This window comes from Rhizophagus irregularis, chromosome 7 (genome assembly GCF_026210795.1).
Source record: "Rhizophagus irregularis chromosome 7, complete sequence".
Taxonomy (NCBI): domain Eukaryota; kingdom Fungi; phylum Glomeromycota; class Glomeromycetes; order Glomerales; family Glomeraceae; genus Rhizophagus; species Rhizophagus irregularis.
Window position 1 is genome coordinate 2448128 of NC_089435.1, and position 17081 is coordinate 2465208.

The 17081-nt window shown below is 27.2% G+C and overlaps 3 protein-coding genes across 3 annotated transcripts; 1 reads left to right on the forward strand and 2 right to left on the reverse strand.

The window, feature by feature from the left end:
• Window positions 1-5943: 5943 nt before the first annotated feature.
• On the reverse strand, window positions 5944-6591 carry OCT59_027334 (uncharacterized protein; the record flags this gene model as incomplete). Its single annotated transcript, XM_025330863.2, has 4 exons — window positions 5944-6027; window positions 6098-6172; window positions 6293-6438; window positions 6534-6591. 4 exons carry the CDS (start codon window positions 6589-6591, stop codon window positions 5944-5946), a joined length of 363 nt encoding a protein of 120 aa, XP_025167408.1.
• A 3142-nt stretch (window positions 6592-9733) lies between these two features.
• Window positions 9734-14953, forward strand: OCT59_027335 (uncharacterized protein; the record flags this gene model as incomplete). The annotated part of the gene is made up of 11 exons (XM_025321990.2): window positions 9734-9860; window positions 9952-10995; window positions 11057-11204; window positions 11288-12185; window positions 12276-12561; window positions 12636-12764; window positions 12836-13731; window positions 13798-13822; window positions 13899-13998; window positions 14093-14386; window positions 14484-14953. 11 exons carry the CDS (start codon window positions 9734-9736, stop codon window positions 14776-14778), a joined length of 4242 nt encoding a protein of 1413 aa, XP_025167410.2. The 3' UTR covers window positions 14779-14953.
• Window positions 14819-16378, reverse strand: OCT59_027336 (uncharacterized protein). Its single transcript, XM_025309618.2, has one exon. It carries the CDS (start codon window positions 16328-16330, stop codon window positions 15203-15205), a length of 1128 nt encoding a protein of 375 aa, XP_025167411.2. The 5' UTR covers window positions 16331-16378; the 3' UTR covers window positions 14819-15202.
• Between the last annotated feature and the right edge of the window lie 703 nt (window positions 16379-17081).

Below are 17081 nucleotides of genomic sequence, written 5' to 3' on the forward strand. Positions count from 1 at the left end.
CTCATTTTTGAAATTATCGAATTTACGCGTTGATCACGTGATTTTTCGTTTCTCTGAAAAAATCACAACATCGGCGTTATTGTTGTAAATAATTACATAAATTCAAAGAATATTATTCAAAAAGTTATAATTGATACTTTATGGCATTATTTTATTCGATTTTGCGGTATTTTTGTAATCGGTTTTGTAGTTCAGTTTTATCGGTCGGTTTTGCGGTCGGTTCGGTTTTGGTTGAAAACTGCAGTTTTAAAACCGAAACCGAACCGAACCGACCGTTGGCATCCCTAATTATTATCTTTGAGAAAATTATCCTAACTTAATATTATTAGTACTTATTGAAGTTGTATCATTAATGCTAGTCATTCTAAAACAACTTAGATTTCTATGATTCCTTTTCTAATTGAGATTGATATTGTAGACAAAGAAGTTGATAGTGAATTAATGACGTATAGATAAAGCTTTTATGTGATTTCTAAATTCCTAGTTTTCTAAAAATAAATCAAATAATATAATTATTGGCTAAATTATAATATCATGCATTTTTATAAAATTGTTATATATTTAATATTGTATAATATGTATAATATTTTTAAAATAAGGTAAAAATTACTAGAATTTTTAAGTATTTTGGATATGTTCCATGCATAATAGTGATCTTACGTAAGAAATATAAAATTTAACACCTGGTATCTTAACAATAAATTTTGTTGGCGAGTATACAAGTATACTTAGTTGAATATCAAAGAAAAAGAGAAAAAGCGTACATTTTAAAAACAAATATACATCATGCTATTTGCTTTCAACAATATTATATGAACTAATTAAAAAAGAAAAGCTTCTTTGTTAAACTTAATAAAATAATTAATAAGAAATTGACAAAGAACCCAACTGAATTTTTTATTCAATGAACTTAACATAAACTGCAAAATTTGAATTACAAATATATGGATAGATTTTGGTTCATAAGAAATTTTGTTTAATATCTAACTACCCTTTATAAGATTATGTAAATAAAACTAGACACTTTAGAGATTTTGATGTATGATTCTTATACCTTGACATTCGGAGTCCTGTCTTTGAGGTCACTGCTTGCATACCTTAAGGGGATGGTCCTGTCTTGGTAGTCACTCTACGACACCACTAAGGGTATGGTATAAAAAAAATGTTATACTTAGAATAGACGTGTATAAAGTATAAACGTACTAATTATGCAAGAGAATTGGGAACTCTTTCCATCGATCAAATTCTCAGGACTAAAAAATAGACGGAGGAGTGCAAAAGTTCTATTATAAAGTTATTTTTCTGCATTTCTGACATCATCAACTGTTTATTCCTCCTTTAGGAACCTTTTGATATGGGTTTTTTCCATAAGTTATAAAGAATTTAGAGAATTTTTACCAAAAAATTGTTTCGGACCGGGTTTGAAAGAAAAATATACCTAAAAAGCTAGCGTGAGCATAGGTTTTTCTATAAACAAGTTTGGAAAGTGCAATACAGAGAAAGAACTGCAAAAATGACTTTTCTTTTGGTTTGTTTTGTTATTCTTTACCTAGTCTCTTGTGGTCTTAAGTTCTCTTGGGATTTCAAATCGCTTCGTCTTTTTTGGTAGCACAGAATTATGTTATTGCACATTACCGGAATCAAAAATTGGCAATTTGCGATCTTCAAAGGAACGAATAAAATTTGTGGATAAAGAGGTGACGTGGATGCCGACTAGGATCATAATGGTTCGTTAGTTGAGTCTGAGATAAATAAATGTAGACGAGTTTTTCTTGTTTGAAGAAATACCATAAAGATAAATACTTGACTGTGATCCATAATGGAATTGAGTTGTTCTTTGGATTGGTGACTAGTAGATGATCCATGTCTTTGTACGCGAAGATTTCTGGATTTTGGATCTGGGAAAGAAGTTTAGATACGTGGATGGATGTTGATTCACGATAATGTTTTCAGAGAAGATTTAAAGACTGGGATTCTCATCCTCAATTTTTTGGTGTATGAAAATAACACTATGAAAGTATTCATATATAGTACGAAGTCGCAGTGATTCAGTAGTAAAAATTTGTATTGAAATTGTTATCTATAATAAAATTGCTCATTATTTAGAATTACCTCAAAACCTTAACGTGATACACAAATATTTAACGTGAATAACTGTAAAGTCAATGACTGCACAAATTTAGTTTTATAACTGCGACATATTTAATACGTCCTCTAACTCCCCCTGAATATGACCTTAAAATAGAATTATCTTTGTTAACCAACATCTTTGTGCTTCATATTTTTATAATTTAGAGATTTTAGAGTTCGAGTTTACAAAGTATTGAATTATAACTTTTTATTACATAATGGTATGACCAGTCTTTCTTCGTCGGGGTTTTCTGTGATTTCAGCAGTACGTGGCTTAAAAATGCTTGTTTGTTAATATTGTTTGATGTCGGAGTGATTTCAGTGATTTCAATCCGTGACAGATTATCTACGGGCTAGATCACATCTCTAGTTATTATGAGATCAGATATTGTAATATCGTTGACAGATCTAGATTATAACTGTATTAAATAAATTTGTTATACTGTTGCCTCTGCAAATTTTTCCATATAACTTATGATTAATAAGTAATAGACTTTCAGTAAGCTTTTTTATTGTCCGTAACGTAAGCGTAGGACACTTCCAAACTGGGGAATATTAAATTCTAGGATCTTGTGTAAATATCGAAATGTCATTTTTTGTTATGTATATCACGCGTGTTTACCGAAAAAATAAGTTCAACTCGTGTACTTGAAGGTTAAATAAATTAATGTATACATACGATAAAAACTTTATACTAAAACCATTGCCAAATTATATATCAAAAATAAATTTATTTTATTTTAATCAATAACAATAATCAAAGCTAGATGTAATTATTTAATAATATAGGGTATTAACTATATTATGAGCCACAATCATAACATTATTAGTCATCATTAAGCTAATTCATATCACTAGTTTTGGTGGTTTTAGATTAAATATCTTTATAAATTAATTGATGCAATAAATGTGACTCATAGATAATCTTGATTTTTTTTTATGAATCATAATAAGTTATCTATTTTATTATTAGTCACTATGTATTCAAGGGGTTTTTACATATATATATATACCCTTAAACTTCCTCATAAAAAATCAAATTTCTAATATCAAACCAAATTTTTCTAAAACTACTATTTTTTCAAATATCAAACATATCAAACCAAATTTTTCTAAATTTCAATTCAAATTTCAAATTTCAAATTTTTTAAACTGTAATTCAAAATGTCATATCACTTGTGCCCAAATATTATTGATACTATTTTAAAGGAAATTCCTATCAACAAATGTTACAATCCTCCTCAACCTATTGAAACATTCCAATATTTACCATTGCTTACTGGATTCTTCTACATTCTTTTTATCATTCTCCTCATAAATACAAATATTCTCACCAACATAATTGTCCTAATTCTTCGTTTGTTAAAATTCATGTGTGCTACAATTATTTTCCTCCCTTCTCTCCCCTCATATCTCTTTAATATATTTCATTCTTTTAAACATTTATTATTATCTATATTATTACCATTTCTTCTTTATCTATTATCTACATTATCATCAATTCTCCTTCATTTTCTTTACCTTCTTAATTGGATGATTTATATTCTCCTTTTTTCTTATTCTTTACTTTATAAAATTATCCATTTAGTAAATACTATTCTACTTTCAATCCCCCAGTAGTTTAGTCATCTTTTTCTTTCTTATTTTTTCTCAATTCATATATTTTTCAAAATTATCTTATATTATGTAGCTAGGTCCATTGCTTACCAAATATAGCATGGAGACATAATCTTTACCCTTTGGTCAACTTGGGATTACTTGACCATTCTTAGATAGATAATTTTTACAAGGGGATCGTTTGCATCGCCCTTAATTGGTGTCAGAGAGATCCTTTGTCTTGTAAAAATTTACCCTTTCTTGATCATTTGACCATTCTTAGATAGATAAATTTTACAAGGGGATCGTTTGCATCGCCCTTAATTGGTGTCAGAGAGATCCTTTGTCTTGTAAACATTTATCTTTCTTATGATCATTTGATCTATCTCATGTGATTTTCTTCTTCACATGTGATATCCTTTATTTCATTCCTTTGTTGAGTTCTTTCCTTAATAACTTATCAACTCAACAAAATCCATCACCGTTGGTTCCACAATTTCTGTGTCCAAGTTCAATTCTTGGAGGTGATTTTCTTTAGTTTATCTTCTTTTTTTTCAATTTTCTTTCTTCTTTTGTAGGAGTTCCAGACGAAATTATAAACTAGACTTTGGGTAGAAAATATTTTATTATTTGTTTTTTTAGTAGTATTTTTAACATTACTTATTTTTCTTTTTCTTGTAGGGATTACTGAGACGAACTGGACTCAACAATGATGGTATTTTCAGTTTCTTCGTGCGGTAATGTTAAGTGTTTGAAAATCTAATGACAGAGTTGAAGTCCTGCCAACACTCCCATCAATTTATTATCCAATTAAAGCCACGGGAGAATACATAACAGATAGACAAGATAACTACGATATACATTATGTTGAGATTCTGCAATGCCATGTTAGTGAAAATATTCTTGAACCTGATAGCAAAGTATTATCACCAAATCGAGAATTTATCTTACTTGGTTAAATAACTAAAATAAATATTTTTATAATAATTGTATTGTAAAATTGTATTTTATTGGTTTTTTGTTCATGTTAGCAGAATACGCTTAATTAAATAATACAATATTTATTATTAATAAATTTTTTTCATAAGGATTTATATACTTAATAATGTCGACTATTTTAACGTTCAAATAAAAGAAAAGGTAAGCAAAACAGGTACAATCGGTGCCAATTTTGACTGTGATATGACTACCTGAAAGACTGTCCAAAGATTAACCGAAGAAAATTTTATCAAGAGTGAGTAATAAATTAAATTATTTTATATTTTATCACTTTTGATATTAATGAAACATCCTTTTTCTTTTTTAGACTTGAATCTAGTTGTTGATGGTGAGAATAATCTAATTAAGGAAGTAAAACAAGTAATTACTGAATTCGTCTAAAAATCCCTCTACAAGAAATTTTATTATTTGAATTCATTTCAAAATCTGATTATTGTTTTTTAATAAAATATTTTTTATCAAAAACTTGAAATATGTCGAAGAAAAACCTAAAAAATCAACTAACGATCAATTTACAATTCTCTTTTTAATTGACAAAAATACTTAGGGTAATCCCTACTACCTTTACCTCCATAACTTTTGAATGACTTTTTTCTGTCGTAGAAAATCATATACAGAGAAAAGAAATTTTATTGAATTCTGGTTTATTGGGAAAAATGATAATTTCTAAAGTATAATATGTAAAGCTATGGATCATATAATGTAGATTGAGATGTAGAAAAGTATGATCACAGATGAAATTTTTTCTGAATATGAATTGAAGGGTTAATGAAAAATATTTTTTTATTGCTTTATGTTTTATTTACTATAATAATTTGTTAATTAATAAAACTATAAATTTTAAATAAAATAAATTTGGCATAAATTTTAATAATAATTCATTTAGACTTAGATCGTTGACAATTAAATTCAGGAATTCTTTAATGATACGAAACAGCAGAAAAATTTATGATATGAGTAGTTCTTTTTATAGTGATTATTTAGTTTTTGATTATTTTGTATGTAATTTACTTTTACTTATTAATGATAAGTGTAAATTTATTCTATTATATATATATAAACATTAAAAAAGAATATATATATGTGTGTAACATGGGTACTAGCCTGGTTTAAAACAGAAGCAAACATAACAGCAATTTTTCAATTTTTTAACAAAATATTTTAAAATATGATCATATTTTTATTTAATAATTGATTACAATTTATTCCTGATTATCATCATTTATTATTTTCAATTTTTGCCTCAATCCTTGCTAATCTTTCTCCAAAGTTTCCATAACGACTTTCAATATTATTGAATTTCTAAATTGAGACATAATATTAGCAATTTCTTAAAAAAAAAAAAAATATAATTATCAATTTTTATACTCACTTCATTAAATCTCTTCTCAACTTCATCATTCTTTTTCTCAACTCTATCAATTCGTTTGTCAAGTCCATTGATCTTCTAAATTAAGACAAAATTAAGACGAAAGATGTTAATTAATTTCCATCCATTTTTATTTGTCTAATATGTAGATTATTTTAGAATGACAAACTGAAACAGAATAATTAATTGTTTGCCTACTTCATTAACTGAAATTAAATTTGACTTGATCACATAATCCATAGCATAAAGAGTACCTCCCACAACACTTCCTAATCCAGTGGAGGCAATGCTGACAATCTTGATCTCTTTGGAGTATTTACTTAAGATTTTAGTAACAGGACTGCCTAATATGTATAAAGTTTCAGTTCACATTCCCAATTTCCAGTAAAGAAATAAAAACAGTTTTTTTTTTAAAGCCAATTTCTGTAAGTACTCTTACTTTTTTCAACTAAAGATGAAAGCCTTTGAGCAATTTTAGATAAATGAGGAACAGACATTGTAATTAAAATGAATTGTAAATAAGAAATATTAATTAATAAAATAATGAAATATATTTAATGTATAGTTCTTATTTAAGACTAAAAAAATAATTATAAAAAAAATATTTATCAAAAATAATTTTTAGAGATTATAATAATAATTCAATATTTGGTAACAGTTAATTATCTCAAAATACCTTTTCATTAAAAAAAAAAATTATCATGAGTCATTATGAGTCATTGCAATAAATAATCTTATGCAAAATTTTTTTGTTGTCATACATCACGTTCAACTACCCCTTACTTTTAAACATTCATATCTAAACCCTAATCCTTTAGCCCCTATTACCTACCTAACCTATTACAATTTATAATGACCTCATTCCTTACTAAGAGTCTCCTGTGCTGTTGGAATAAAAATGGTAGTCAGTTAAATCTATACAAGATAGGCAGTGTCAGGACGTTAATCTCAAATAAGGAACTGCTGAAATTTTATTATCAGGCGAGAATTATGGATATTCATATTATACTCATGAATGTAGAAATGAGATTCAAATATACTGATCATTTTTAGCACCTTAAATATTATGTGGGTTTGAACTATTTTTTACATATAACGAATTTTAAGTACGAATGTCCATCTGAGATTCAAATATCTAAAATTATATTCAAATTTACTTCATCTTTTAGAGTAAATATAATACACGTGATTTACAGTTAAATGGTGGTTACCTTCCAGTCCAGTTTGCACATAAATGATACCATATAATACCATACTTGCTTTGCTTATTTAATGTCAATAATATGATTGAAGCCTCACAAGATATGATAGGTCAGTTATAAATGACATAATTTTTATGAGTTTGAACGTTGTAGAATTGTACATGGCACTTTATGATTAATTGGAATGATAAAGACAAGATTTTCAAAATGTTATTTAATAAGAATTTGCAAAAAAATCATTTACTAATACTTAATAACTTATGTTCTGTATATAAACAATTGATCTAAATTGTCATAATTCATAAATCTGGTCAGCGTTAATTTGCATTATCTCATGATCAATTTCACATTTCAAAGAAAGCAAAATTTAAAAATTTGAAACAGTGAGAAAGGGCAACTAATTATGAAATTAAAACGAGTACATTTGGTTATATAAAGAAATTGATTATTTTATATTTTTGTTGAAAAGAAAATATGTATATAAGTGATATAACGTGTACAAATATACTAGGAAAATAAATGGTAACCATTAAAGTCCGTTACGTTTATTTACTCGGGATCTTTTTTTTATTACAAAAAAAATTGATTACGAAAAATAGCAAATTATCAGTGTTACAAAAAAAGGTGATATAATCAAAAAAAGGAAGATGCAGGGGTGAACAAGGATGACGTAGGTGAATGAGAAGGGAGGAATAATACATGGGTTAACTATTAAATCGTCTAGACGTCTAGTCGTCTAGTGCATAACAATAGAATGTCTTTCGCTACGCTCTGGACAATATTTTTTTGTTTGTAATTTACTCTTACTGCTTGTACATTTTGTACATTACAGATTTACAGTATCTATTTTATTATTTCACCAAATTTTGAGGAAATTATTTGTGAATATTTAATACAACTATTTTACTGAAGCTATTACTATGAATTTAAAATACATTAAGAGGATTAGAATTAGCTACTATGAACTTTATTGGGGCAAAGTGTATTCGGGTAACATATTTATTATGTGATCTTCATTTATTCATTTACTACTCTGTAAATATAACGTTAATCTTTAAAGAATATTTTGTCAAACAAAAATTCCAAAAAAAAAATAAGAAATAAAGGTAACATTAAAATAAAATGACTAGAAATATTGTATTTTACAAAAAAAAAATTTCGCCCTAAATTGTCAAAAATATTTTTGTAAAGTATTCCATTGAATATACGAGAAAAAAGAATCCTTATATGTTAAAATATATAGCACTCGTCATTTTTAGGAGACGGTAAATTCTGTCATGCATTATGAATGATTTACTTTTATAATTTTAAGATCATAAAATTTTCATTTACTTTTTGAAAAATACTGTATACTTCGTATACATTCGAGTTATTATGAAATATGTGATATTAATATTGGCGACATTTTCTTTTACTTTCTTGGCCACGTGAAATTATTGTGACTATACTATGAACCAATTGGTGCAAAGAAAACATATTCAGAAGCTAAGATATTTTGGGTAAAATGATTTTTTATAATAACATACAATAGGTTAAGAAATTTGCATTTTACGCCGGAGGTAATTTCCCTTTCATTCGCCACAAACTTTTAAATTATAAAACATGCAAATCCGATTAGTGAAATTAGTAAATCACTTTCAAAAGATTTACCTTGTGCATTGAACGTGTAATGACGCACAGACTTATATCTTTCAAACTTTCCTTTTTTTGGAAATGATAGGCACGAGAACTGTGTTTATTTGATGTCATAATTCAATTTTTTTTTTTGTTTATTCACATATTTCACAACAGAATGCAGAATGTTAGAATAATAAATTGTAATTTTTCTATTGTTTGTAACAATTAATTGAAACAATAATAAATGTACTGTACGACAAATTTTTTCGAGCTGAAAAAAATTATTTTTGTGGAACGGCTATCAGCACGAGTACTTGCAGAATATTTACTATTACTGTAAAATTTTATTTGTATGTACTGTATTTGTATTTTTTTTATTTAAAGAAGCTGAACATATTTTTTCGTTCTAAACTAGCAATACAGCCTTTTTTTTTAAAAAAAAAAAAAGCTTATTTTCTTATATTTAGTATACAAATAATTGAAATTAACTTTTTATAAAGTTGAATCTCGTGATTGAGACAAACATAAAAAGTCGCTTTGTTTGTTTCCTATTTTAGAATAAAACCTCTTTTAGGAAATTCTTGAAAATCGGAGATAAAGCTTCTTTTTTCCCCTAAAATAATTAAAAATAATTACGTCAGGTATGAAATAATTCACTTTCAACATTATTATTATAGCCCATGACTATGATGACTATGACGGAATTTCATAGTAGGAATCGCTGCGGTAAGATTTATCGTCATTATTATAAATACACTATTTTTTTAATCATTTATCAAAAAATTAATTATTGAACTTTCAAAAAAAATAATTTTATAAAATGTCAGAAACTTTTAGTAGTGCATCTTCCAGTAATTACGCAAAAGCACCACCTTCTTCCAAAACAATAAACCATTACCAAATCGCAATTAGTCTAGATGGAAGATTTGTTGTCACATTTGATACGGGTTATATTTCTTTCCCTTTATTTATTTATTTATTTGAACTCATTTGAAACGTTGCTCACATTAAATTTTTTTTTCTTGTCTCATAAATTAGTAAATCTCTTAATTAAAGTATTAAAAAATACTGATTATAGACCATTTGTAATCTCCAAGGACAATGAAAACGAGACTTCTTCAGAAGACAAGCCCAACGTGTCCAATGAAATCACTGAAAAGATCGCTTGTTTTAAAATCAATAATAATTTAACTATTGATCAGCTTTACGAATCTGAATCTGATAGTAAAATCGAAACAAAAATTAATACCTCTTCCATTGATAAAAATGACATATATAAATGGTCCATTGATTTGTCAAATCTACAAAAATATCCAAGTGGCGAATACTTTATTTTTATAGCAGTATCTCGAATAGAGGATAAAATATCTCGAATGGATGAAGTATCTCAAACAGATATTAAAGTATCTCAAACAGATGATAAAGTATCTCAAACAGATGATAAAGAATCTCAAACAGATGATAAAGAATCTCAAACAGATGATAAAGAATCTCAAACAGATAATAAAATATCTCGAACAGATGATAAAGTATCTCGAACAGATGTTAACAACAAAATTAATTATAAGAAAAAAAATGTGGAAAAGTACGACTTTAATTTAAATTGTCATACCGTGAACATGGCTCAAAACACGACAGTACCTCTTAATCTTAAAAAAGGAACAGTCATTTATCGTCTTAAATTAAATGTCAAACCAAAAGACAAAAATAAAAAAAAAGATTTTGAAAATTCAATTTACAATATTGATTATAATTATAATCTGACTTATTATCATTGTGAATGTGTTTCGGGAATACCAAGATTCATAGAAGATTTGGAATCAGATTTTAATGATGATGAATTTAATGAAATTTTAAAAAAATTTCTCGTATTAAGTTTTGATGGGATATATAATTTTGAATATATTAAAGGAGTTGCTATAGAATTTACTTTAACTGAAAAATTTGAATATCCTAAAAGTATCAAACTTGAATTAGATAAAACTCCAAGTTTTCCGATTTGCATGGAAAAACTTATAACCAGTCTTTACGATAAATATTTATTGGTTGAGCATTATAAAAATGGAGTACAGGCACTTGAAGGTAAAAATTATAACGCAAATTTTCTAATAAAACGAATAATAATTTTTTTTTTTTATTGTAGTATATGATCTGATAAAAATGAAACATGTAACTATGGCGAAAAGAACAGAAAACAGGGACAAACATTTAAGAAAGTATAATAAATATACTTTTTCAGTTAGTAAGCAGAAATTACAATTCTGTTTTACTCGAGGATTACATTCCATTAAGTGAGTGATCATTCGATGTCACATCCGTCACATCATATTATTTCATACTAAAAAATTTATTTTTTTTTTCAATTTTTTATTAGGTTGCATTTTATAGAGAATGGTTTGGAATTTTCGGCGAAAAATTTTCATGGAGAATTAGACAAAATACATTCATTAGAATTTATCGAGAATGATGAAAAGTTACTTATAGTCGGTGAGAAAATTGGAGAAGAAAAAATGAAGGTTCTCATTTGGGACATATATAATACTTGCAAAATTACTCCAATATTGTTAGATAAATCACTCACAATAGAAGATTTTAACTTAAATTGGACAAGAACTTCAGGAAATATTTTGCAAATAAATGATAAGGGTGAAGTTACGTCATTCTTAAAAATAATTGATACTAAAATAAAAAATCAACGAAAAAGTCATGTAAAAATAAATGGTACAACAACATTAGATAAAATTAAAATGGAGAATTATGGAAATAAAGAAAATTCTTCACCTAATCATACTTATTACTTTGATAAAAGTACAAAAGATTTCGATCCAATAGTTAAGTCAAAAGAGCCATGGATAACGGGCAGCTGTGAAAGAAATTCATTCTGTCTTCGTGATAATGAGAATGAAACTTTACAACTTATAGTTGGTAGGTCGACTGTGCAAATTTGGCATCGATTCAAATTAGGATCAGATCCAATTTATGAAGGTAAACTTCCTAATGAAGGAGAACCATTTCTCGAATTTATTTGGGCAAACGGAATTCCCGTGGATCAAGAAAAACATGAAAATAGATTGCAAATTGAAAATATTATATTTGGACTTGATTATTTTTACTTGAAAGTAAATTGGTGCGAAAGTGGCACATTGAAGAAAAAAATAATTGAATGGCAAGATATTAATAAAAATTTGAATGGGGTAAGATATGCGTGTGAAGCACTGGAACATCTCAACAAACGTGCAAAAGAACTAATAAATTATTTTAGTAAGCACTGCGTAAGTTATTTCTAATTAAAAGATATTAATTAAGATGTTATTGTCATGATTGCTATTATTTTTTTAAAAAAAAAAAAATTTTTCTTTTAGTACGAGGAGATGGTTGTATATATTAATAATATAATCTGGAGATTCATTGATCACAAACCTGATGAATATAGATTGCTGGATGTTCGACATAATGTCATGAGAAGTTTAATTCTTGGTGATAGTGATCATTTGATTAAGTTTATTCTATTTGGAAACGAGGAAAGTGATGATGATAATATGAGACATATACATATACCAAGGAGTTTTGAAAGTAGTAATGATAAATCCAAACCTATGAAAACGGTACTAACTAATGATCTAGAATGGGCAATTCTCCACTGTAGAGGTAATGTTATTTATAAACGCGTTTGTTGGTGCTGTATTAAGAATACTTAGAAAGTCTATATGTTTATTTTATAGGGCGCGAACTCAAAGACACAATTATTGTTGCGTATCTTCTGGAATATTATTCGAGACACGCAAAAGAATCTGCTGGTTGGATGTGCACAGTTTCTAAGGCTCTTCCTTTACTATACAAATATCATTATGGTGTGTTTCTAATGTTATATTTTTACACTTATAATAAATATATTTGTGAATCTTACGCTTTTTATATATAGATGATTATGCTAGAAAATTGTTTCGCAAGGAATGCTTTGCGAATCAAGGCCACCTTTCAGCACAAGATCCCTATGATATTATTCCAAAGAGCTGTCAATCAAGACATTTTCAGGACAAAACATTTGTGGCATTCAGGCCCGAAGACACATTGAAATCAGATAAAGAATCATGGATTCAGCAAGTCCCTTGCAAAAGAATCTTTGATAAGGTTTCTTGTTGGTTCTACAAAACTCATTATCAAAAACCACCTATAGCTTTACGTGTTGTGCCTCTTCCAGAGTTTACTGTTACTCCTAATGAAATTAAAAAAGATAATAGAAAATCTGCGGATTATGGTATTGGGAAAATTATAACGAATATTTTTTTGTTTATATTCATCCCTCGACTTTACAAAGTTGGTAAATCCGATAATCACTTACTAAGCCCGTTTGCAAAAGTCATTAAATACGAAAATGATGATGATATGTACGATAATCCAGCTACAGAAGCGATTATCGACTTTCGTTGGAGAAAAGCAAGAGCTTTCTTTATACTTCTTTTTCTTAGATTTATAATCTATGCTATTGGTTTTGGGGTTGTTAGTTGGGCGTATTTAATTCATGAAATTGTAGGAGGAAAATTCCAAGTTTGTTTATTAACGCTAATTGTATTATTTTATTATTTAGCGTTATATTTAATGATAACAGAAGTCATACAATTAGCTCATTATAGAATGAGATATTTTACCAATATTTATAACTATTTCGATTGTCTATCGATTATACTTCCAACAGTTGTAATGACTATCATGCTTACTCATTTTCAATTTTCTGATGGATTTGGAAGTGTTAAAGTAGTCGAAAGAGGATTAGTTGTTGGAATAACTTTCTCAATTTTTTTACTTTGGATTGAATTTGTAAGTCTTTAAAATGTCATCTTTTTTTAATTATCAAAACATTTACTAATATCTTATCTGATTTAGATCCTATATCTCCGATTGATATCATGCAAGTACAAATAATGTTATATATCATATATTTTATTTATCAGATTTTAATTTATTATTATTATTATTATCTTTAGATATGTCGATTTACATATATTATATTATAATCATTATAAAAAATGTATTTCCGTTCATTTTATTCATGATTTTGCTAATCATTGCGTTCGCACACACAATGTTATGATCGTATCCAAGTTTTCATTTCTTATATATAAAAAAGTACTTTTTTTAAAAAAATTTAACTTATTATTATTATAATTATTATTTATAGGTTAGTCTTACTTAAAAATCCGGAGATAATTAAGATCAATGATAATACATTTAGTGGGAACGCTATAAGCACTACAACAAATGAAAGATTTAATATTGATATTAAATCCGATTTTGATCCACGTAACACTAATGACAACCCATTTTACGAATTTCTAACATCAATGAAAGCTACATATCTTGGTAACTGGATACAAAGTGATGTATTTGACTTTTGGGCTATTGATGTATTAAGTTTAATTGCGAGTATCTTCCTTATAACTATTTTACAAAATATGTTTATCACTTTAATGAGGTAAGAGAGATCTATATATACAAGTATATATAAAAGTATTACACACAATACATTTTTATACTAAAAAAAAAAAAAATTATTCTTCATAATTTTTCAGTGGTATATATGAACAAGCAGCGACAAAAGGAAGACAAGCTTTATTAAGATATAGAGCAAACCAAATAGCTGATTATGAAGCATTACATCATATTCACTTGCGACCTCATGAACCGGATCCGAAATATATTTATTATATTGGAAGATCAAAAAATTTTGAAGAATGGCAAGAAAGTAGAAAAGATCAAGATACAATTTATAAAGGTTTTGAAAATAAATTTAAAACAAATAATCTTAGGAAATTTGTCGATGATAAATTTTTAATTTGGAAATATGATGATGATAGTAAGATGTAAAAAAGATGGTTATATAAATTTATAAACATTTAGTATTATATTAATTATTAAACCAGAAATTTACTGTAGTAATAACCGATTTTATTATAAAAATTAACAATTTATAAATATTCTTCACATAAACTAATTCTTCTAAATTAAATAAATAAATTTGTTCATTTACTATCGATGTAGCACATACTAAGCTTTTTATCAAAATGATGTTTTACATCACAATATTATAACGTGTAAGTTATAGTTATATTGCGTTGTTTATTTAAGTACATATAGGTTAAATAAATAAGTTAAAAGATTGGTAAGAATATAAAAAAGTATACATACAATATATATAGAAGGTTTTTTAAAAATATATAGTCAATATATGACATACATAAAATGACAAGATCATATATAAATAATAAGTATCATCAGCACTAGTAGAAGATTAATCAATTTCTTTCAAAGGATACGGATTTTTAAAGAGATTGGCTTTCAATCCTTCATTAGGAAGTATTGATCTGACATAATCGAATGTTTTCCCTGCTATGCAAGCATAATGCAAGTCTCGTGGATCAAATCGAGGAGTTTTGATTAACTTCCTATATGTATGTTTAAGTTGTCTTTTCTCACTTTCCGTACGACAATTAATAAAGCCATAATCTACATTCACGGAAGGTACGAGACGTGCGGATTCGCTTAGCGCATATTGCTTGAGGTCGTAAACACTTTTATTTGGTTGATTATGCCCACGAACTTCTATCTTGTTTTCTGATAACCAATTACAATTATTACTGCTACAATATTTCCTTAATAAATCCAATATTGTTCCAGATAAGTAAGCATCATGGAATTCATCGACCTTACAGTCCTCTTGAATAATTAGTTCCTTATACAAATCAGCCAACCGTCTTTCTTCTATCTCTCCTAAATGATCACTACCAAATTTACAAGAACAAAACCCAAAGTCAATCCAATTTTGTTGATCAATCCCCGGAATATGATCACTGAGTATAGTTATATAGAACAAGCAAACAATACGTTTTGTTTCTGGAAGAGATTTGATGGGAACTGTTAGATCATGCTCGGAAAGATATGGTTTAACCATTGCATGAAGCTTATTCGCTATTTCTTTATTAGATTTTTCGCCCTCGTATTTTCGTAGACCCTGCAACACATGTTCATTTTTTAAGAACCATTGATAGTATCCGCTAGTGGTGTTCGAATCTTCAAAAGCCTTTTTGATGTGAAATGGCAAATTTCCACTTTTCCACCATGAATGGAGCTGAGAAGCACTGCATTCTATATACTTTATAAGACCACCATACAAGCCTAAAAGCATTGATTCTTCCTCAGGATATACGCAATTGCAAAAGCCGTATTCATATCGCACCGCGTAGTTCGTGGGAAGTGTATCACTAAAAACATCCTTAACAAGAATTTCCGCAGACCTTGAAGGACAATCTCGTACATGATTAGGATAGTCTTCTTTTTGGCACGATTTACTACAGTAATACTTAGTATGACATCTCGAACAACGTTGAGTTGTAGGTTTTTCACATATACTGCATTTCATTTTTTTTTACAATATTCGAGACGAAAAAAAGAATGATGTATTTACCAACAATTTCGTAAAAAATGTCAATATAAATATATAAATATTGACTGATACATGTAACACAATTAAGCCCCATGACGGTCCGAAATTTTATCTAAATATAGTTTAAACTCGTACAAGTACGTTCCGTCAGAATGTCGCACAAGTTATCGTATGATAATAATGATACTCAATATATAAACATTAAAATCATTGAAACATGCTTACATTATTATTTAATTTTCTTTGTACACAGTGGTCTAACCTTATCAGCGATGTGTTTTTTTTAAGAAATGTAAAAATTAGTACGAAAACGTTAATAAGATTTTTTTAAATTAATTAATGATCATGGTTTAAACTCGAACCAAAACTGAAATGGTTTATCTTTTGAGCGATGGTTTTATTTCAAATGTTCAATCCAGTAAACCGAACTGAACTATAATAAAATCTTTTGATGAAAATTCGATTCAATATCAATTAATTATGATGAAAATAATTGGTAACGTAATAAATTTACTGTAAAAAGTTTTTTTATTTTATTTAAACAAATTCTATAAATTTTTTGTTCCATTTTTAATTGTAAATAAATTTATTAATAAATATTGATTATGTTTTAATTTTGAGTGTAAATGATTTATGTAAAATTTAATATTAAATTTATTTAATTATACAGTATAAAAGCAACAAATCAAAGGAAATTGATAAATTTTTTTAGTTTGGTTTATTTCGA

What these genes read in the sequence shown, in the direction of transcription:
- OCT59_027336 (XM_025309618.2), bottom strand. Translation starts at nt 16,330, where the DNA reads ATGAAATGCAGTATATGTGAAAAACCTACAACTCAACGTTGTTCGAGA.